Source organism: Phalacrocorax carbo, chromosome 7 (genome assembly GCF_963921805.1).
Source record: "Phalacrocorax carbo chromosome 7, bPhaCar2.1, whole genome shotgun sequence".
NCBI lineage: Eukaryota > Metazoa > Chordata > Aves > Suliformes > Phalacrocoracidae > Phalacrocorax > Phalacrocorax carbo.
The window spans coordinates 22,977,784-22,999,613 of NC_087519.1; the positions used below are offsets into that span (position 1 = coordinate 22,977,784).

Genomic DNA, 21,830 nt, shown 5'->3' on the forward strand with positions numbered 1-21,830 from the left:
TTGGATTAAAAAAAGTGTATTGGATGTCCAATACAAAATAATAAACATGAAGTTATTAAAAAAAGCCATAGAGTATACAGCAAATACTACAGAAAAGCAAAAAAATTGTACAGAAACGTAGACGTCTACAGCAGTCCTCAAAATTATTCTACATGAGAATCATAAAACAATATACAGGTTTGGTTTTTTTTCCCCAAATGTCTCCGAGGGAAGCTGTCACTTAACAGCTTGACTATGACACTACAAGGATATGCAATGTTCCAAATTTAAAATCACAGGATATGTAAGAAAACGTAGCATTAAAATGTGAAAAAGTGCAATACAGATTATACACGGAATTGAATAAATGTTTTTTTTTAGTTTAACCTTAAAAAAACCAACTTTGAACAGTTGTTTTATCATTAAAAATATTCCCCCTCCCCAAATTCAATGACAATATTAATATTCATGGTGTTATACATAAGTAATATTCACAAAGACCCACCAGCTAAGAATACTGTGTATGCATGATGATAGTTCTTTGGGTATAGGTAAAAAATAGGCAAACAAAAACATACACCCCTTCCTTTCAGAACAGGGTGTGTATTTTATTATTTAAATACATATTCTGTAGCTTATTTTGCCCTGAATTGTGTTGATTAAAAGTCCCAACATCAATTATCCAGGTGACCCACAGTGCTCCAATTCATTTGATTACCCACCCTGCCAGCCCCCCCCCCCCCCCCCCCCCCCCCCCCAAAAAAAAACCCCCAACAACCCCAAACAAAAACCAACAACAAAGAACCCAGCAAGTGTCCTAGAAATGACACCACCAAAGAGTCCAGGAAAAGAAAGGAAGTAAAACTACAACCCAGACCCCTGCTGCTCTCCCAGATGATTTATTGGCTCTCCCTTCTCTTAGTGACAGGGACTATGAAAACAGACCCAGAGCTTTAGCTTTAGTCAAATGGATACAAGAAAATAAACGAAGCAAAGTTCTTGCTTTGTGTTTTTTTTTTTTGTTTTGTTTTTTTTTTTCTTTACCTTAAGCAGACTGCGGTATTTCCTGTCCATGTTTCAACAGGTGCAGCCACCTAGCAGAGGCACTGTGGAGCACAGCAGCAGTGCCCCGCACCTGAAACCCCCTTTACCTGCGCATCCTCCATTGTTATCGCTGAGCTTCCGAGATCACAAATCCGATCGCTCAGGAAGAACAGACTGATTTTCCCTCTGAATCATCAGTAAGTTTTGAGTTTCCTTTCATCTTAAAAGTGAAATTGCACATGAGTTTGTTAGGCAGCTGGGTATTTTTTTAAATTTTTTTTACTAAAATACAGTTCCTCTTTTATGCTGTTCCTCCTCACAGAGTATGGCAGAGCCAGGCAATCATACATGGAGAAAACAAAAACCCTTTTCCCTCCCCTCATATATAGGAGTTCCCTTTTAACTTTCCTTCCTTTTTAGATAGCTATGTGAACAGCACCTGAGTCACTAATATTGTTTTTCTTTTAAAATGGTTTCGAAAGTGTAAAAAAATACATTTTTGCCTTGCTTATGTCTCTGAAGAATCCTTGAGAGAAGGATTCTTGTTTAAATGGCCTGGGATAGAGAAATTGCACTGGGGTCGGACTTGCTGCTGAAGGATCCTGTGGACATGTAGTGTTTTCAAAAGTATTGTATGGTGTATGTTGCTGATGAGAAGAGGTGCACAGTTCTCTGCCTCTGGGAGGTCCAGGTAGCTCAAACATAAGCACTACCAGCAGAGAAGTGCTGTGCGCTGTGCACTGCTGCCTGTGCTAAGTTTTCCATGCTGAATGAGCACTCCATCTGCACTTTGAAGTTTCATGATGTGATTTTTAAACTAACAACAACAAAACAGAGCACTGTTGCCAAAATAAGCTGTAGTGTCATCTAAACATAAGGAACCCTACTTTACAGGAGGAATTTTTTTTTTTTTTTTAATGTTTCTAAATGAGACTCTCACTGCAATTCAGTAACCAGAGACACAGTATGCTGAAGTTACAAGGAAGGACGTTACAGAAGATGCTTTCATTTTCTTCAGTCTTTCGAGTCAATGTAGAAAGACAGGAAAACAACAATAATGAAACCTCCCACAGGATCCCCTCCCCTTCCCCGTCTACTTTTCCCCACTCAAAATATTGAAACTGCACAAAAAGCGACAAACAAGCCTTTCAAATTACATTTCAATTCAGACAGACTGGTAATCTCACAGTGATGAGAGGAGAAAGTCAGGCTTTTAATAATTATAATATAAAAATAATAAAAAAGGCTTACAAAGAGCAGCGCAGCATCCCAAAAGGCCATGGATTAACTGCCAGAAAGGGACGTAACAAAACAGAACAACCCACGCTGGCAATGAATTTTCATACACAACAGAACAAGCAGTCAAACATCAGTCTTGGCTGTGGAAAACAACAGTTTCTCCTTTTTTTTTTTTTTGATTACAATATTTTTCCTTTTTTTAAAAAAAGATAAAATAAAAACAAATAAAATTGTAAAGAAATGCGAATGTCCAACACTGAAAAGGCAAGGCAATCACACCACTGAGACAAAACCTGACCAGAAAAAAAAAATGTGAAGTCCATTTTTTTTTTCCTTTTGTCTGGATGCTAGATTTCAGCCTGATGCGTCCCATCCTGCACGGTCTCAGCACGTAAATGGAATTAAACTTGGCAATGACTTCATTGCAGGACGATGACAAGAAAGGTCATCTCTTTTTGACCAGCTGTAGCACAAATGCACTGGTTGGTTCGTTTGCTTTCTGTGTATGCTCTCGTGTGCTGTTTCTCTTTCTGTTGTGTTTCCCCCCCCCCCTCCTCTATACAACTCCTTGTGTTCCAAGGCTGAGTCCCAAGACTTGTGAGAAACTGTTTGGAGTCATGTCCTGGTGAAGGTGGTCATGCTGTAGTGATGGCATTAAGGTCCTTCATAAGTCCTTCCAGATGGGCCATCTCTTTGGTCAGTTCATCCGGTTCATAATTCTGTGGGAGATGTAAAAAGTTATTGACAAGGTGACTTGCTTTCTTTAAAGAGGGATATTTCTTTAAAGAAATAAGAACAAACAGGCAGTGATTCTGGTGTAGATGTTGACCCTGACAGATTAATAAGCAGAAGCAGATTTATCAACAGTTACAGGACTTGAAAAAATAGAGAATTGTTTCAAATTAAGTGCAGATCTTTTTGCAATAGTGATTCATGGTTTCACTGATTTTTAAGACTATGATCATCTTATCAGTTTTCCTTGTTATCAATTCCTGCTTCAAGAGAACAGCTTCCTCTGAACCAAAGTAGATATTTTAGAAAAAAATCTTTCCAGCTTACTTGGAAAAAAAAGTTGAAGGAATCGCTTCAGTAAAACTGTTTTGAGAATCGTTATGCTGGCTAAAAGCCATACTCCATTTTTAGCCTCAGTTGTCTAGCTTTGTCTATATTGCATTGATAACAGAATTATGAGAGCTGTTCATGTATGTCGATAGACACCATGAACTAGTTAATCTCAAAACCTTTCCTAAGATGACCAAGTCTTTCCCAGTACTGTGTAGTTCTGAACCTTTTCTGTTCTTGGAGCATTTCTCCAACCCCTCTTTGGGTTTTCACAGAAGGTGAGCCAGGCTGCACATGGTATTCCAACACCAGCTCTGCTAATGCCAACTCACAAGCAAGAGAACTCCTGTATCATAGTTTTCTACTCTATATATCTAAAGGTCCATTATTAGACCTTCTGGCTAGAGTCTGATATTAAAGCTACTGCTCAGCTGAGTGCAAACCATAAAACTGGAGTCCTTCCCAGAGTGGAGCCCCCAGCCCTGACTGTGATCTCACTTCCTTTGCTTCCAGATACAAACATTTTCTTTCATTTGAATGGAAATGAAGGCAGCAAGCACTTTCCAGTTTACCAAGCAATCCAGATTGCACCAGAAAAGTCATCTCTGTCCTGTGTCTAATGCATTATCTGCCAACTATGGACAATGATAAATAGCAGTGAGCTGGAAGTACTCAGGCTTATTCCTACAGGCTCTCATTGAAAAGCAGAATGAATTCACACCACTACCTAATCCTAATTTTTTAAACCCATAATTTAACTAGTATTTAGTGTGCCTTGGTGACTTTGTATTGTACTAATTTATTACTCAGTATATTTAAATATTAAAAATTTGCAGATGAATAAGCTAATGAGTATATTTTTGCTACCAAGCAAAAAAAAAAAAAAAGAATAAAGTAGGAGTGACAACTTGACAGAGGGCAAAAGCGCACCAAATCAAGCATGCATACAGTTTCTAGACCAGTGCACACAGAAATAAAATAAAGAGGGTGTCAAAAACAACGTGACAAAAGGAAAGGACAATAAGGAAACAAGGAAAAAAAAACCAGAAAAAATAATTCAAAATAAGCATTTCCTGTAGCAGTAATACCATAGCTAATACAATGACTTCTTGGCTTGCAATTTGAAAGGAAAACAGCTCTTTCAGTGCCTGACACCCAAAACATCCTCACGTCTTAAAAACTATTTCCAAAGAAGCCCAACAGTTGCATTTTTTCCCAGAAAATCAGAACACTTTCATACGAGCATCTAAAAACATGTTTGGGATGATGGCTTTAAACATTTTGGCATTAATGCTAAATTTTCCATCTGTGATGACATTTTGGCTGCTCTGCAGCAGCACAGGAAGCTGCAGCTGCATGACTTTAATAGGATCCAGGCACAGTATGCTGGCAAAACAGATGGAAATAAATGACGTCTCAAAGTGAGCATGAACACAACATCTTAAGCTGTACGGAAGAGCAAATGGCACTGTTGGAGGCCTTCAGCTCTGTGCACAAAGATGCTCTTTACATCAAGCTAAGCAGGCAAAACACAGATGTGCAGGGCACTTCTACAGCTCCAGTGTGGAAGCCTGCATATAGAAATCCAAGTCATAAACCAAAGCTCCATTAGGTGCTATGTACTGTAAAAAAATGAAGAGACTACTGCTATAGATGGTATCTCTGTATTCTCCTCTTCTTGTGATTGCGATAGGCTAGCAGAAACCAGAAGCACTGAGCATGAGTCAAGAAAGGAAGTCCCAGAGAGCTTTACCCTATGTTCAGCTAATAGCCTCAGTTCAGCCAAAATGTTGTCAAAGGTTTTTCAGTTTTTGACTTGAGTGGTCCTTGTGGCCTGGAATAGATAGAAACACTGCATCTGTTTAGTGTTGTGTAATTAGGAATGAAGGTATGCTTTTATGTAATTTTCAGATTTAGAAAGCACTTCTAGTACTTGCAATTTAAATGCTTATTCTCTGAATTTACTGCCTTGCGTAGAAGGTATTTGCACTAGATTTTTTTGATATCGGTTAACAGGCCATGGCGCTTGGTGGACGTCAGAAGCCTCATTATCCTCTGCCTTTGAAAGCCTCAATGCAGACATTACTAAAGTTTACAAGTATCATATAAAGAGAGAGTCACCACAGTTTGATAAGCACTGCCAAATGAAGCCACTGGCAGTGTAGGAGTACCTACGCTTTCCGAGTCCTCAAGCATCCTGGTGGTCTCCTGCACATCAGGGGCGCTGGGAACTACCACTGGCATAGGAGGTCGAGTTCTTCCTAAAGTCCCAATTGATGCAGTCTTCACCGAGTGAACTGGATGGTTCGGAGCTTAAAATAAATTGTTATATAGTTATGCCTCAGTTAATTAGTTCTGTTGCCTATTCAGAAAGCTTTTGAAAGTAGTGGAATAAAAAGGATTCTGCTAGATGAAAATGAACCCTTCAAATCATGGAGTGCTGAATTTGAATTTTTGCCTAGTTTGTCTACATATGTAAAAGAAAAGGGCCTTGAAAATTACACCAACAAAATTCACTCCAGCCTCTGACATATCTCCTTTGAAGCCCAACTGTACTCCCTGGCTCTTAAGAAGCTTCTCTCATTTTCTTCTTAAAATCTCCTTTTTCTCTTTCTGGCAAGCGGATCTTGCCAATTTTCCCCCCACTCACCTTGCTGAGTCAGCAATGGTGTGCTTGGCAATGCAGGGTCATACGTGGAACCAGATGGTGGAACTGCTGGCACCGCAAAACTCTTCAGTGGGTGGGAAGGACGGACGTGTGCTGTAGGGAGATTCTGAGCTGAATCCTCCTCTTGCGCGTTCGCCAGGTAAGACCCTGTGGCGCTTTCAGGATCCTGGTGGTCAGCACATGTCTGAGACGAGGAAGCCGGCATGGTGTCCGTGCTAGGCGTGTTTCGAACAGATTCTACAGCAGACAAAAAGAAAATAAGTGGCCTGTTTCCTTGAACAAAAATGTTCTCTGTGGTCAGATGGAAACAAAACAGTAGTGTTTGCTAGCACCTTTTCCAAGATCACCATTACAAGTTAAGAAGTGAATTCACAGGTTAACACTCTGCACAGCAAATAACACCAATTCTGTGTCACTGTCCTGTTTTAAGGAGAACAGCAACAGCTGTCTAATAACAAAATAAGCTTGAGAACTGAATGATTCCACAGGCATATCACCAAGTCAACAGTTTTGCACTGAAACAGCTACATGTAAGATGACCTCAGATAAACAGCACAGAACACAAATCTTCATTCTCATTTTACTCGAGTATTTCACAGTATTGGCATTCTTAAGCATGGTATACATGAAGCATATAACCCTGTAGTGCATATAGAAGAGCCGAATTTTTTCACTAGGTTTTTCAGAGCACTACAAACACGACAAAAACTATTGGAAATGATGGTGCTTCTAGCCTGAAAATGCTGCACAGAAATCACCGCAATTTCCTGTATGCTTCAGGAAGATTAACTAATGTCAGCTCTCAGTAGCGAAGTCTGGACTTTTGTCCCCTCTCCATTTTCCAACACAACTAATTAGGAAAAAAGTTATCATATTAAGTAGCTCATATTAGATTTAATCTGATGTTTCAGACTCCAGGGCTGAAGGCTTTAGAATAAGGAATCTTCCTATTTGAATTTGTATATAAAACATTAAGCCTCCTTTTTCAAGGACGTCATCACATATCTCAAGGATAAATACCCAATCTACACAAGAAACTGTTCACAGAAAACTCAACCTATCAAGGATTTTGTCTGTACTTAGACCCATTGCTCTGCCTCTCATGGAACACCACAATGGAGGTTGACCACGTTAAGTTTCAGGTTTTGATTTCCACATGCTTCACTCATTGTTCCATTACAAGCAAAATCTACCTGATCATTTATATCTCCTCACCTGTGGAATTGGCCCTGTCTGAATGGGACATGGATGTGCCAATCGGCCACGGGTTGACCTGGTGATGGAGATAGCTGCGGGTTGGAGAAGCGAGGCTGCCGGAGTGGAAATGATGGTGAGGGTTATCGAGTGAATGGATGGGATGAGCACTAATCACAGCTGTGAATGAATATAAGACAGAAAAATGCTTAACATACAGACAAGCATGCACGTGTACTGAAATGCACCATATCCCTCCCTCCTCCCACAGAGCCGCTGAATGGGGGAGCCAACCGCTCAGAAGATTTACAGTGACACCGAGATGACATGTTTCAACACCAATTTTCCAACTCTGCTCCAGCACTTCAGCTCCCTCCATGCCAAGACACAAAACCCCCAGAAGGGGCAGAGCTCTTAATTTTCCTGTGCATCTCTCTTGGCTGTATCTTTCAAGTGCTTTCTGTTACACTTGAGAAAAATGAAGCTCAGCTCCCATTAGAACTTCCATGTATTTCCTGCTGTGCTATAAATGTCAGATCTAATACAGGAGACATATGAGCTCAAATTCCAAAATGATTTCTGGCTGTCACTGAAATTCTTAATATTGTAACCAAACATGGCATCTTTGTTTAATTACATAATGCAAGACTTTGGACAAGCCACCAAAGGCTCTATTCACTCCCCCTGTGCAGACTTAATAAAGCTCTGCTCTAACACACTCAGACCAAAAGCCTCTTTCTCTCTCCCCCCTCCTTTTTTTATCTTGCTCTCTTCTTCTTCCTGTTTTGAGACATACAAATTTTATACTTAATGTAGATCATCCTTTGCCCTCACCCTTTTGTGCTAACAGCAAAACAAACTCTCACTACTCTCTCCTCCAGCTGGGAGGAAAAGCATGCACAGAATTTAGTTCTTATGACAGACTAAAATACTGAACTGCTTAAAATCATCCAGAATAAAGAGTCTCAACACAGAAAACAGGAGGGAAATGATCACTAGCACCATAAAGAAAAAAAAAAAAAGGTTGTGGTTGGTTATTTTCTTTTGAACCTTTTCTGGAAATTCTCCAGATGTGCTGCCTTTGAAAGTTATTTTCCCGAAATGACATGCTGCAAAAATCCATCATTATAATGGTGAGTTCAGTTAAGACTTCTTGCATTAGTGCATACGGTTTGAACTCAAAGACTGACTAAATAAATCTGAACCCTCCGACTTCCTCATTTCCTGGGAAACTGCCTGTCAGCAGGACATGATAGGTGACTTGATCAGTGGAGGCAATATACTTCAAGATTTTTCAGCTATTGGTAATAAACGATTTCTCTCTCCCATCGAGTTACGCCAACAGAAAGCTAACATCTTTATCAACATCCTGTAAATGAAGAGTAACAAAACTTTAATATGGAGTAATCAGTAGGTTCTAGATTTAAGTCCTGTGAGCTAGCTGTCAGGGACATGTGAAAAGTCAGATATTTTCACTAAGAACTTCAAGCAAGATTGAAATGCCACTTTGTCTTGCAGGGAACTGGCAAATGGAAGAATACCCCACAAAAGCTTGGTGATCAGAAATCCGGCAGAGGCAACAGTCAGAGACACCAGGAGCTCTCTTACATGCCAGTAAGGTAGGAAGTGTAAAGATTTTAGGGCATAAAATTTTACAGGCATGAACATTTTCATTACTTCTATTTGTAGAACCCACTAGTCTCCACCTGTGTTTAAGGAAGCATTTCAAACACTCTCAAATGTAATGCATGTTACTACAAAACACTGCCTTATATGTTTTTGCAACCACAATAAAAAATCATGCACATACACTACACCTTTCAAGACATTTCCTAAAAGCTTGGAGATGGGGAAAAGAACACAAAATCGCAGTAGCTCTAAAACACTATCCAAAGCAGAATATGGTGAGCAAGTGGGGTAAACCTGATCCAGTGAAAAGCCACCCACGCTTAAACTGCTGGGGTTAGCTAGTAGTTTGCTGGGTTATCAGACCTAAATCACATATAGCTTTACAGGTCCAAAATCACTCTGCTTTACCACCAACTCTTAATGAAGATCGCGATACACTGTTTAATTTCAAGGAAAAGAAAAGTTTAGATGAAGAACAGGATAAAGAGAAATGTGGTGTGTTAAGAAAGAAATAGCACTTTGTGTTCTAATATCCTTCTAGAATCTTGGTTCTCCAGTTGTCAAAGGAGGAACTAAGCAGGCACACACCACTCCTGTTGCGTTACTGCAAATGATACTAAAATTGAACATAATAAATTAGGATAATTTAGTATTTAAAAGGTAAGTAACTAGATTTGAATGCTACTGGCGGGGGGGTGGAGAATGACAATGGGGAGGTATCTGCAGGCACAGACTTAAACACGCTAAATGGTGCTGCCGTCTGTGTTGCTTGCTGAGAAACGGCCTTGCGTACCCGTGTCAGTTTTCCATACAGCTTCTGCAAAAAAAGGTATCTAAAGACATTACATTTATATTTCCGCTTACTATAAAACAGAAACCTACAGCTGGGAGCCCTCAGAGGTTTTGCAAACAGGATAAAAAGTCAAAGTCACAAAAACAATCTGAAGCCCTAAGGCACCATAGGGCTGCAAACTGTCCTTCCTGACATTTAGTGCATCAGGCTAACCCGTCACACCGAGCCAGCTGTGTCTGTGTCTGTTTTGTTCTTTCTGGGCAAGGCAGTATCTAATAAAGAGGGGGAAAACAGATAGGCTTTTCAAGTGAACACAGCAGGACTGGTATCAAAAAGGGATGTCACAGCAGGGTTTAGTGCTGCAAGGCAACGTCATATCCACAGCTGTATGTGCCAGCATTATCACATCAGCTTGAACACCATCAAGAAGTAGAACTGGAATATACTACCTCCCTGAAACATATATCACCGCTGTATCACTTGTGTCAGCTGTGCATCTTTTCATCCTAATTGGGACTGAGCATAGAAGTTGCTGAGTATCTTTCTCACTGAATAACTTAGTATGAGGGGTACTTTCCCACGCTGTTTCTGTGGAGCACTCAGCCATGTCACCACTGGCTCCTGTATGAATTTCTTACACTATGTGTCCATTTAGAGAAAACACTCTTAGAAGTGCCCAAGGGAAGACTTGTTGCAGCTTGAATTCATTATAGGGTTACACAAGACTGAATTCATCATGTTCTAGCACCTGGCATGGGACAGGAAACTACCAGAATCCAACAGCTGCAATGTCCCTCATTAGGCACCCGTATTTGACATCAGACAAAACTTTTAAGAAACTAATCAGAACAAAGTTGATTAGTGTAAAACTGCATCCTCCGCTTCTCCCTCATATGCATAAAACTGGGAGAAAACGAGGAGCATCAGACTACTTATTTTAAAACCAAGAGGAAAAGGTTGTAAAACAAGGTAACAGTGGAAAACTCACAAACTGAGCTAATCGGGTCATCAGGACACTTGAAAAAGTACACAGAGGCAAGAAAACCAAGCACTTACTTCAGGTAAATAAAGCAAAAAGTTAGAAAGCTGAAACATAATGGACTGGCCTGAAATAATTCCATAAAATACAAGAGCTTCTGATAGCAATTAACTTGCCTACAGGGTTGAACATCAACATAGTGCTCAGGGAGGTCTAAAGCTCAGACCAAATAAACACTGTGTAATTTTGCCTCACAGTTCTGTCACTGCATGTTAACTTTTGTATTCTTCACTTGTGTTCTCAAGTCAGGGTTTCAGCCTAGCTGTTCAGAGGTATAGCCAAGTCCCTTTCCATCTCAGAGTCATAATTTGAAAACTAGATATATTAATTCTTGAAATATTTCATAATAATAACTAAAAACTATTTCTACTGCCTCAAGAAAATTTCAGTTCAGGACGTTTGCTCAAATCATCATTAATGGATAGGGAAATGCACAGATGAGAAATAACAAACCAGACACCCTCTCCTCATTTAAGAGTCTGCTCTGCCAGACTGAAAAAACCTCAGCCTCTATCAGTGGTCTATCCATGTCCTAATAAATTAGTATAATGGACACACTGTGGAGCAAAGCTAATGCATATATTGCAGGCTTTGGGTATCCCTGCCAAAAGATGAGCAGTGTTACTCCTTCAGAGCCATCCCCCTCTGCTCAGTAAATTAGGGGAATAGCTCACAAGTGGGCATGCCTTGCACTGAGACTGCTACTGGATGAGCAGCTGAGTTGTTCCTGAAGCTGTTCCTGAGCTACTACCGCATTTTAGCACAAATACGTACTAATTTTGGTTTGCCATGTGAGGGTGGATTGTAAACTACAGCTGGTCGCTAACCACTTCACATGTAGCTGTCCATGCAGTGGGGACAGCAGTTATGTTTAATGTTTAAGAGTGAGATCACTCTTAAACATGGTAATTTAGAAAAGAGTAAGCATGACTCCTGTAAAAGTAAACCCTGCATCACTAATCTCAGAGTTTCAAGAGCATGCCAGTAAGTATGAACATAAAGGGAACCAGTGAATATAGGACAGCTATGTTTTCAAAAAGGCTCTGACAATATTTTAACTTTGTAGTAGAGCCTTAAGTTGCTGTTGGAGGGAAAGCTCTTTCATGGACTGAAAGTTGGTTACAGATAGGAAGCAAAAGGAAGGGACGATGATCAACTTTCTAGGCTAAAGAGAGTCGGCAGGAGATCCCTCAGGTATCAGTGCTGGGATTGGTTTTAATCAATTATCCTTCTGAGTGACCCAGACGTGGGAGCAATCAGAAATCTTCAAGTTTGGAAATTATGTTAAGGTCTTTGGGGTAGTCAAATGTGATTTTGATGGCAAGGAACTCCAGAAGGCCCTCACAACTGAGGGGAAAAAATAATCCAAACAGTGTTTATATGACACTGTGCTCACAGCTGGCAGTTACAATTCAGCAAAGAATATATGGAGGTATGGTTAACAGATCTCTGACATCGTTAGCTCAACGTGCAATGGCACCCAAAGAAGCCAACAGAACGTAGTATCTCATTCAGCGAGGAAGGTATTGGGAACAAGGCAGAGGATGCTGTGTGCAGCTCTAGCCTCTCTGCATCTCAAGAAGCATGTAGTCAAGTTAGAAAAGGTTCTGAGAATGGTAACTAAAGTAATAAGGGGGATGGAGCAGCTGCCTCGTGAGGGGAGGCTAAAAAGGCTATGACTGTTTGGTCTGGGGAGGAGAAAACTAACAGAAGAACCTGACAGAGATTTACCAACTCTCTACAATTCTATGTAACAGCTGGATACTGGCAGAGTACAAAGGGAAGGGACTATAAAAAGCAGCCAGGCTCATAGGCTCTCCATAGAAAGCACCTGCAGTTGCCACTCTTGGAGACTGGGACAGAGACTGCTGGACACATTCCTACCTCTTCCCCACTTCCGCAGCATGCCTCCTGCTCGCTCGAATACAGCTATTCAGTTTTGCTTTTAAACTTGATCTAACTCTGCCTTCACGATAAGGGATTCAGGATGCCTTCTTCCCACTGCTGACAGAGCTACTTAGGAGAAGTAAGTAGGAAGGCAGTATGTGAGTGTGTGTGCCTGTGCATACAGTATCAACACGGCTTGTTTGGGTGCTCCCCAGTTCAAGCCAGCTGGTATGTGGGCTGTTGACTTACGCTGAGGTGGTTGAGAATCAAAAGGCATCATCATCTTGGGCCTCATCCCCCTTCTTCCTGCCAGTGTGGACATGCTATCCTCTGATTCATGTCCTGAAGGAAAAACACTGAAGGTTATTTACCATTGCAGCAAGACTTCTGTGATACCATACCAGATTACTTCAATCCTCCTCTTTCTATTTCTCAGCCATCCTGTTTGTAAGCAGTTCTGTGACTCATAATTGATAAAAGCAGCTCTTTCATCCTTCCCTAGAAGGTGGAAAAGAGGACGGTTAGGGTAGAGACTGCTGGGCACTGGAGAAACACTCCAGGCTATAATGCAAACACAAACCTCTGGCAGTGCATCTCTGGGCAACGAGTGGCCGTACAAAGAGTCACACGCATGGGTCAGTCACGCTGGATTAACAAGATAACCACTCACTGAGTGAAAACTCACCCACACCTCAAGAGCTGAGCTATAGCTGGTTAAAGCACCAAAACCTGATTGTGTGTGTGTGTGACCACAGAAAAAATGTCACACACGTCTCTCAACAGCTTAATATGAAACACTTGTTAGATGATCTTCTGATCAGTAATCAGAATTTACCAAGGGAAATTCATTATTTAATTCTTGGGTGCTCAATTTTCTCACTGAAACAGGTGATCCCTCCTTTTCAGAGTCTTAGAAACGAGGCAGAAAACCAGTTTGCTACTTGGAAAATAAGAACAAAGTAAGCTAAGGGTAACTGAATAATGTGTCAATAAAGTGATTTTGCCAGATACAGTAACATGTATTTAATTTTAAAAATCATAGTCAAAGTACTCGCTGATACCTCACCTCTGTAGGAATTCCGCCTTTGATGGATATTGCTGTCCATGGAATTATCAACTGGGGTGATGTCTTGGGAGTTGCGAGGGATGGGGGTATCTGTCATGATTGGATTGGGATCTGGAGATTTATCAATGGGTTTTAGCTCCAGTCTTTCATGATGGATCCAGAGGTCGGGAGGTTTGACATCTTTGGAGTTTCCTTTGTACTTATGGGACCCATTCATTGATTTGCAGGCAGCTCGTTTCCTTGGGAAGGAAAACGAATAAAATGTTCTTAGATGTAGGCTTCCTTTCACTCATAGAAAAAGGCAAATTTTCACTGAGATTTCCTTCAGACCTTGTATCCAGCTGAACAAGAGCTACCCACTGAACAGGAAGCTTTGAATTTTACATATAAGCACATCTGACATCTCAAAGCAAATTCTGCGACTCTGATGCCATGAAATTTGTCTCAAATGCTACCACATGCTGCAGAACAGTGCTCTACAGTCTAAGCTTTCATTAACAAAAATTAAGTTTCCGGTACTTATGGTTATTAAGAGAGTATTCTAAACATGAAGTGTATGTGCATCGTGCTGTGCCCGTACTCCAGGGCTTACAAACATCCTCAAAGAATAGCTGTAGAACAATTGTGCAAATAGCCAATTATCGCAACAGGATGGTTAATTCTAATGAAGACTAATGACAAGAACGTTCATTTTACCGCTGCTCAGGTTAGGCACATCTAACTAATGCGCTTGTTCATCACTGCTGAATAGTAACAGCAGCAAATGGGTTGCGAGGCAGACATCTGACATGATGGAATTTTGGAGAAGTAAAATGTAGAGTCGCAGCACTCCCCTCCATACATGCTCCTCGCTTTGGAGCCTGGTTATGATGGAGGAAGGCATCCCTTCTGGGTAGCACACTTGCTAGGAATGGCTGAGAGATGACTAAACAGAGGTGATATGCAGCTGGCACCCAGCTTTGAGCACTGTAGCTGAACAAGTAAATCAGATCAGGCTATTCACCGGTGGTGGGTTGCTGCATGAAAGAGTGGCATTTAGAAACTGGGAAAACAAAGGCAAGATTTCACAGGGTTATTTCTGCTCTTTGAAAATAAAATACATCTCTTGGGCACAGGCTGTGAATTTTGCCCTCTCCCAAACACACCCCCCAGTTGCTGGACCATCACTCATATGTCCTTGCTCTCCTCTCCTGAAGAACTTGCAGTTTTGCAGGATGGTTCAGATTCAGCAAAGCAAGCAGAGATTATCTTCTAAAATTGGCTTTTAATCATTTTCTTAGAACTCTGTTTTGCATAACAGTCTTTTCAAAATTTAAAAAAAGCTTTCAGCTCCGTTCAGTTCTTTCAAAGAACATGCAGAAACAACCTTCAGGAGCCTATAAAATGGAAGCATCTCCGCTGTAGTCATAATTCAGATGCTCTAAATGAGGGAAGAATTCAGATACACACCTGTATTTTGGATTTTGGGGCACTATTCTAAGGAGACCAGCACCAGATTCAGATTCCCCTCCAGTAATCTGTCTAAAAATTGGGTATTATCTCACGCAGCTTCTAAACCTACTCCACACAGTGAAGTACATGCTAAGGACAGAAGTGAGAATCTGCCTGGGCTGTTGAGCTCTCACAGCTCTGAACAGATGTATTGGCTTCAGTTTGGAAACAGTATTTTAAACAATCATTTCTCCTCAGAGAGGGGCAAGTGCAGGTATATGTGGAAGCATTGCCCCAGTTTGCCTGTAAGCTCTAAAACACTGATTAGAAAAAACAGATCATCATCATCACCACACACACGATAACTTAGCTGTTTTGATGCATGTTATGTCCTGAAGACCTGAATTCAAACTGCATTACTGATCTGTCGTTAGAACAGAATTTCTACAGCCTGCAATACTTAAAAGCAATAACGTCTAAAGCATCATAAAGAAAAGATTAAATAATTGAATTAAGTGAGAAAGGTAGGACAGGGCAAAGCGCCACCCGGACATCTTACTTTTTTTGGTGAGAAGTTGTACGACGAGTGCAGAAGACGGCGACTATCACCACTATCACAATGGTGATCACTCCAACAGATACTATGATTACAAGGAGCATGTTGCTGTCCAAGGGAGAAGTAGGACTTCCATGGGGGCTGTTACTGCCTGTAAGAGTTTGAGATAGGAGAAAGGGGTTATTTATTGTATAGAAAAATTCCCCATCAAAAGCAAGCAGTGCCCAAACACTTCTAGAATCATACAGATCAGCAGAATGAGAAAGATGGCTTGTCTGCTAGGATTTCAAGTGAAGTGCTTGGTTTTTTATAGCCAGTTGTGTTTCTGTACAATTTTGAAATCTGTAAGACGCTTTATAGATCCATTTGCAACTGTCTATAAAAATTTATGTTCACCCTACTCATAGTTACAATACAAAAAAATTCAAGAGTTTAGAGTCTAAGGAGAGTTAACCTGGGACCTTGCTATAACAGGCACTACAGGCATCCCCTTGGACCCAGTTATCACATGGATCGGTATCAGTATTCTACAGGGGTCACTCTCCTCTGAAAGAAACACATTTTATGTAACACTAATGAGGGTCACCTTAGGGCAAGGCTTCCGCAAGTGATAATAAAGAGAAGGAGTTAAGACAATTTTTCTTCCTTCCTAATATGTTCTTACCAAATTCATTTTACACTGTGCACTACAGCAGCCATTTAAGACTAAATTGGGAAGATCTGCTTATCAAGACCAAAATGTAAATACACGGGATGATATTTTTGCCATATACCCCACACAGCAGGCAAGAATGCTACATCAGAATTAGGCTACAACGTCTTGAGTGGGAACAACTGTCACGAGAAAGATAAAAAAGTTACTGAAAGAGACAGAATCAGTATTTTCAGTTGGATATAGCATCACTTGGTCAAACACCAAAAGACACTACATTTTAATTGAAAAGCTTTATCACAACACTTACCACCAAGTGGTGGCTTGTAATCTGGTCCTATGTCCACTGGGCGGCTTCCTTTCCCTGCAGATCCTGAAGCTGAAAAGGTCACATGTGCTAATTTTATATACATCTATATATACACACATGTACAAAAAACCACAGACTTTAGCATTTCTAAGGTAACTCTTTCGGAACTTCTCTGAACCACTGTGAGCAATTTTTTCTCCTCCTTTTCTCTCCCCTACAACGTGATTTGGCTTTGAACAGCAGCTGTGTTTCTCCAAGAGGAGAACCACTTCTTCAAAAGAGCTATTTAATAATTAGTTTCCTGCATTACTATTTTCCTAAGCAAGCTTAGGAGCCCCTACTGGTATTCACTTCTAAAAATATACTAAAAATTATTTGTAGTAATATATTGAGACAAATGGCTTTCCCACACTTGCACAGACAGTTAATCATCTTGAAACAGTAATTATACAGGTTTCTTTTCCTAACACCTAATTACAGTAAGCGTGGAAGACTGGAAGTAAGTGGAGGATCAGAAGCACAGTAAACGTAATATTAAGTCCCTGGCTATCCCTAAAAACTTGCTTTCAATTTCTCCCCATTCTTCTCTGTTTCACCTTTGCCACAAGCAACAAGGAAGCATCACAAAAATGTTTTCAGTGAAAGCTGGGAAAACAAATTTGTTTCAAAGCTTTATGTTTATAGGCTGGCAATGGAAGTAGACATATCTGTACCTCAATTAGTACAAAATGAGGCAAATTAACACAGTCCCTCCTGAACCTTAACTACTGCGAGTGTGCTCCTAGGTGCTACCTGCAAGAGCTGATCTCTCAGCTGAAATGCTGTGCTCTTTTCACAAGTACTTTTTACAATCACTTCTCCTTGCATAATTCAGGTCTAATTTAGATCACTTGCTGCCACAACAAGATGCATGAAGTCACAAGTTCACCTCTGACGTTAAGACCTCGCCTGAGTTAGCGGAATGCTTCCTGCAGATAACGATATACAAAACCCTGGTTCTTCCACTTGGTGTTTTTTCATTAAAATGCACTAATGCTAAACTACCATGAATGATAAAAATACTGTAGCAGGGGAAACACAGAGCAAGATGCAAAGAATGACATCCCTCTTGTTACAGGAATCCATAATACTTTGCACATTTTTACACTGTCATGCACAAAAAGGCAAGGCAATGAAAAGCCAGAAGTCTGCAAATCCAGTGGTTTCACAATCCGGAGAAGGATTTTCTCAGTTAAAAATTAACTCTAATCAAGAAGTATTAAGTGTTAAAGGGTGTACAACAAATGGAAATTGTGAACCTAAATTCAAAGCCTGCGAATTAGTCACTGTGAAATAAAGACAATTGGTAAAAACAGCAAGAATCTGATTTCATATTTTAAAAGGACAAATAGACACCCAATGCATTTTTGGTGCAGCAGCTGGAGCCTTAACATAGGCAAGATCACGGAAAAGGTGACAGATAGGAGATGGTGGCATACTCTATGCCCATCTTTCTGTTTTACTAAAAAACGGTACTTTCAAACAAACTAAATGACAGACTATAAATTTGGTTGGTAACAGTAACTATGCAGATGTAGTATATTTAGATTTCCATAAAACATTTTACTGAGTACTGTACAATGCTTTGTTAAAAACAGCATAATAAAAAAGCGCAATGTGACACATATTAACAAGATTAACAACTAATCAACTGATAAGAATAAGAATTATAATTGCAGAATCATTACTCACGAGGAATATTTCAAATGAGTTCTGCAAAGACCTGTACTTGGCCAAGTGTAATTCAATATCCTTAATAACACCATGAAAGAAAATTAAAATAATTGCCACTGAAGTTAAAAGATGACAAAATAATGGAGTAGATAAGATATACACAGTCACCTGCACAGACCAACAGGGTTACGTGGGACGTGTGGGTGCAACACCCTAAGTTGGTATGGTTTATCATGGGGTCTGCACATATATACTCACACAGCCAACCGCAGATTTTATATAGCCCCCACGTGTGTGTATGTGACACAGTCTATAAATCATATTTAGATGATAAAACATTGGAAAGCAGTGATATGGAGGAAGCTGTATTCTGGCAAGCAGGTGTATTTCCAAAGGGTGTAGGCATCCTTGGGAATAACTAACTGTGCACGATGCTCGTAGACCGTGGCAGCTCAGGGACGCCTGATACTGGCACCGACAGCGTGGTGTCAGGGTCTGCATGTTTCCAAAAATGCAAAGATACAAGCTACAAAGTCCAGTTTTCAAAATACAGTGAAATTTAGGCACCTAAGTGAGACCCTTCTCAGTATCTAATTCCTGACACCAAGGATCAACAGTTTAGCCTTTAAATTGTGGGGAGCTCATCTCTTCTGCAGCGCAACCTGAAAAATGACCTGACTGCAGTTCATGTGGGCATAAGACTAACTCATCGCCTCTCTCGGAAGCAGCTAGTCACCGCCACAACAGGGAGCATAAGCCTTGCTTCTACATGATATGCTCTCAACAAGCATATGCACATGCTGTATCTTCTCGATGGACACCAGCCTTTTTTTCCAGGATCTTGCAAAGTTTGTTGATGTTTTCCATTTCCTTCTATATTAAGGAACAGCTTAAGATAACATTTACTTGATTTTTTTTCTTTAAACTTGTCAATCTCCACGTTACGCATTGGGTTTCTGCAGCCAGACAACGTATTTTAACTTTGTGTTACTTCAGGATAGTTTTACTAGGATTAGATACCTTAACCTTTGCTTTTGCACTAGGCCGGCTCAACTCCTTGAAGCCTGACAGCAACAGCCACTGACTTCTCCTAACACAAGCTCTGGGCTATAGAAGTTTGTGGAACAATAATATAGTGTGCTTTATACAGGAGAAAACTATCAAAGTAGGGGTGAGGAAAAAAGGCAGAACCACTAAGGCCAGAGAGTCAATCCCATTGTAGTTTCGTTCCTTCCCAGTCTCGAGTAACTTGCCTACTATCTCCTCAAAGACACAGTTCTGCAATTCAGTGATATTCTCACAGAGCAGGCTTTCCTGCCCTTCAGCTCTTCTCCTTTTCTACATTTAACCTACTGCCATGATTTATAATGTCCAAGTGTTCTTGTAGGAATTCTGAAACCAAACCCTCTTCTTAGCTTTTATGTAGGGTTTTATGATTTACACATTATATAATTTGACAAAAATTAGTCAAATTGTTCTAGAAGAATATGTTACTTCAAGATGATAACGATGGATGAGAAGATTTAGTTATCTGCTGAAATGAGGTCAGAATAGCACAGAACAGAAACCAGCAACTTTTACATAAAACTTTTTAATCTTCCCCTGCTCTCTTCCACTTGCAATTGAGCATCAACGATGACATGGTGAGCATCTGCTTCCCCACAGACAAGCCTGAATCTCAGCTAGCATCTCTGTTACACAGCCTGGACACATGTAACTGTCTAGTATCAGCATTATTTGGGTCACAGAGGTAAAAGCATATTTAATAAATTACTTCTAAGTAACAAGCTGAAAAGCAAGTCAAAAGAATCTCATTCTCAGCCCCTTTAGGATCTATTTAATTGTATGTCTACGCTTCTTACCAAAGTCCTTTTAAACTCATCCCTTTAGACTAATTATTCCCCTTTTATTTGGCTTTTAGGTTATTTGGAAGAAAGCAAAAATAAGCCTGGCACATTCACCTTGTAATTCAATATAGTAAACTCAAAGCTACCATTTTTCAAGCTATTATTTTAAAACCTTACGGGTTTTAGTAGCTAATGCTGTGCTCTTCAGGAGAGTTTGGAGTATAAATGAACCGACAAGCAGAATCTCTCTTGCAAAAAAGCCTTCTAGAGCAGGCATACTTTCCTTTATTATGAAAATAATTATAAATGTAGAGCTCACAAAACAGCACTTGTGCTAATTAGATAACTGTTTGATCTTCCACCTCTGTGTACTGAGATCTTGCATCAATGGTTAGAGGCTGCTGGAATATCACTTAATCCAAATTCGTTTTGACAGAATGATTCAGCTCTGACATAACCCGCTGTCCCTTCATGTGACATCTGACTACAGAGATCACTTTATATTCCTAACACCCAAACCACAAATAGGACCTCCAGTTCTTCCACTATTAAAAGCACCCAGGAACTTTCTCATTTACAGTCAGACCAGAGGATATTTGTTTCATTTAGGAAATGCAACAGCACATGGACAGGAAAAACAAAATGTGTGAAGGATGGAATAAGAGAGAAAGCGTGGCTATTCATTTACCTTGATCATTAGGCATTTTATCTGAGGATTCAGCTAGTGGGACAAGCACAGGGAAGGAAAAAACAAGACAAAAATCACAAGGCTTGAAGGAGCGAGAGACAGAATTTAAAGTTTCGTATAGCATATGTAGACTAGCTAGAGCTCTCATTTCTAACCACCAGTACTCATAAGGAAAAAGTACTGTTAAAAAAATGTACTAATAACTTTTTATATTTTTCACCTCTCCTTAGAGTACTTTTTTCCAAGCTATCATGTATTTGGACTATTTCACTAGCTACCCATCACCAAGCAGTTCTTGATTTCGAGCCTGTTGCGTCATGCTAGTTCCCATTATCTCATCCAAGTCAGCAGGGAGCAGTTTTACGCTGGCTACCAGCTCCAGAGCCTGCTGCTTTGTACCATTTCATCACGAGCAGGCATTGACACACAAGACCTAGAACCTTAAAACAACCGAAGACTGGTTTTCTAAAAAAGCACATTTAGGACATGGACCCTCAGCATTCATAACTAGCTGACCTAAGTGCCCACCAGTAATTCTGAAACAACACAATCCAAGAGCTGAGCAACATTGGCATACGGACTAACTATGTGCAAGAGCAATCCAATAGAAAATTTAATTCTAGTCAAACTCGACTGTCTTCCCGTCCTTTCCAGTTTAAATATAAAATACATGCTACTGGTATCTTATCCTTATGGAGCCTGCATTCAGAAAACGAGGAGGAAGATGTTAAGATATACGTGGTAGTTTACCTTTTGGGGTTCTGAACTGAACTGCCTCAGACATAGGCCCCATGCCCTTTGAGTTGCGGGCCTGAATTTTGAAATAATACGGCGTATCAAGGGTCAGTTCTTGTATTTGATGGGTCAGTCTGTTTCCCACAACGGGTTCAATAACCCAATCGTGAATTTCAGCATTCACATCCGTACTGTAGTAAATGATGTATCCTAGTTGAAGGAAAAACCAAAAGAACTTCATACGTAAAAGCACAGGGTAGTCATAAGTTCTCACAGAAAACTGACTTTTAATGATATT

General features: G+C 40.3%; 1 protein-coding gene across 1 annotated transcript in view; it reads right to left on the reverse strand.

Moving 5' to 3' along the window:
* Positions 1–2,806: 2,806 nt before the first annotated feature.
* Positions 2,807–21,830, reverse strand: part of NEO1 (neogenin 1) — a 209,046-nt gene continuing 190,022 nt past the window's right edge. Inside the window, exons 20-29 of the mRNA XM_064455827.1 lie at positions 21,548–21,742; positions 20,798–20,830; positions 16,550–16,618; positions 15,591–15,738; positions 13,601–13,839; positions 12,784–12,876; positions 7,208–7,366; positions 5,975–6,229; positions 5,500–5,636; positions 2,807–2,981 (exon numbers count right to left, since the gene is read on the reverse strand). Coding sequence (XP_064311897.1) covers positions 2,898–2,981; positions 5,500–5,636; positions 5,975–6,229; positions 7,208–7,366; positions 12,784–12,876; positions 13,601–13,839; positions 15,591–15,738; positions 16,550–16,618; positions 20,798–20,830; positions 21,548–21,742 — 1,412 coding nt within the window. The 3' untranslated portion in view covers positions 2,807–2,897. The remainder of the gene's footprint in view (positions 2,982–5,499; positions 5,637–5,974; positions 6,230–7,207; positions 7,367–12,783; positions 12,877–13,600; positions 13,840–15,590; positions 15,739–16,549; positions 16,619–20,797; positions 20,831–21,547; positions 21,743–21,830) is intronic.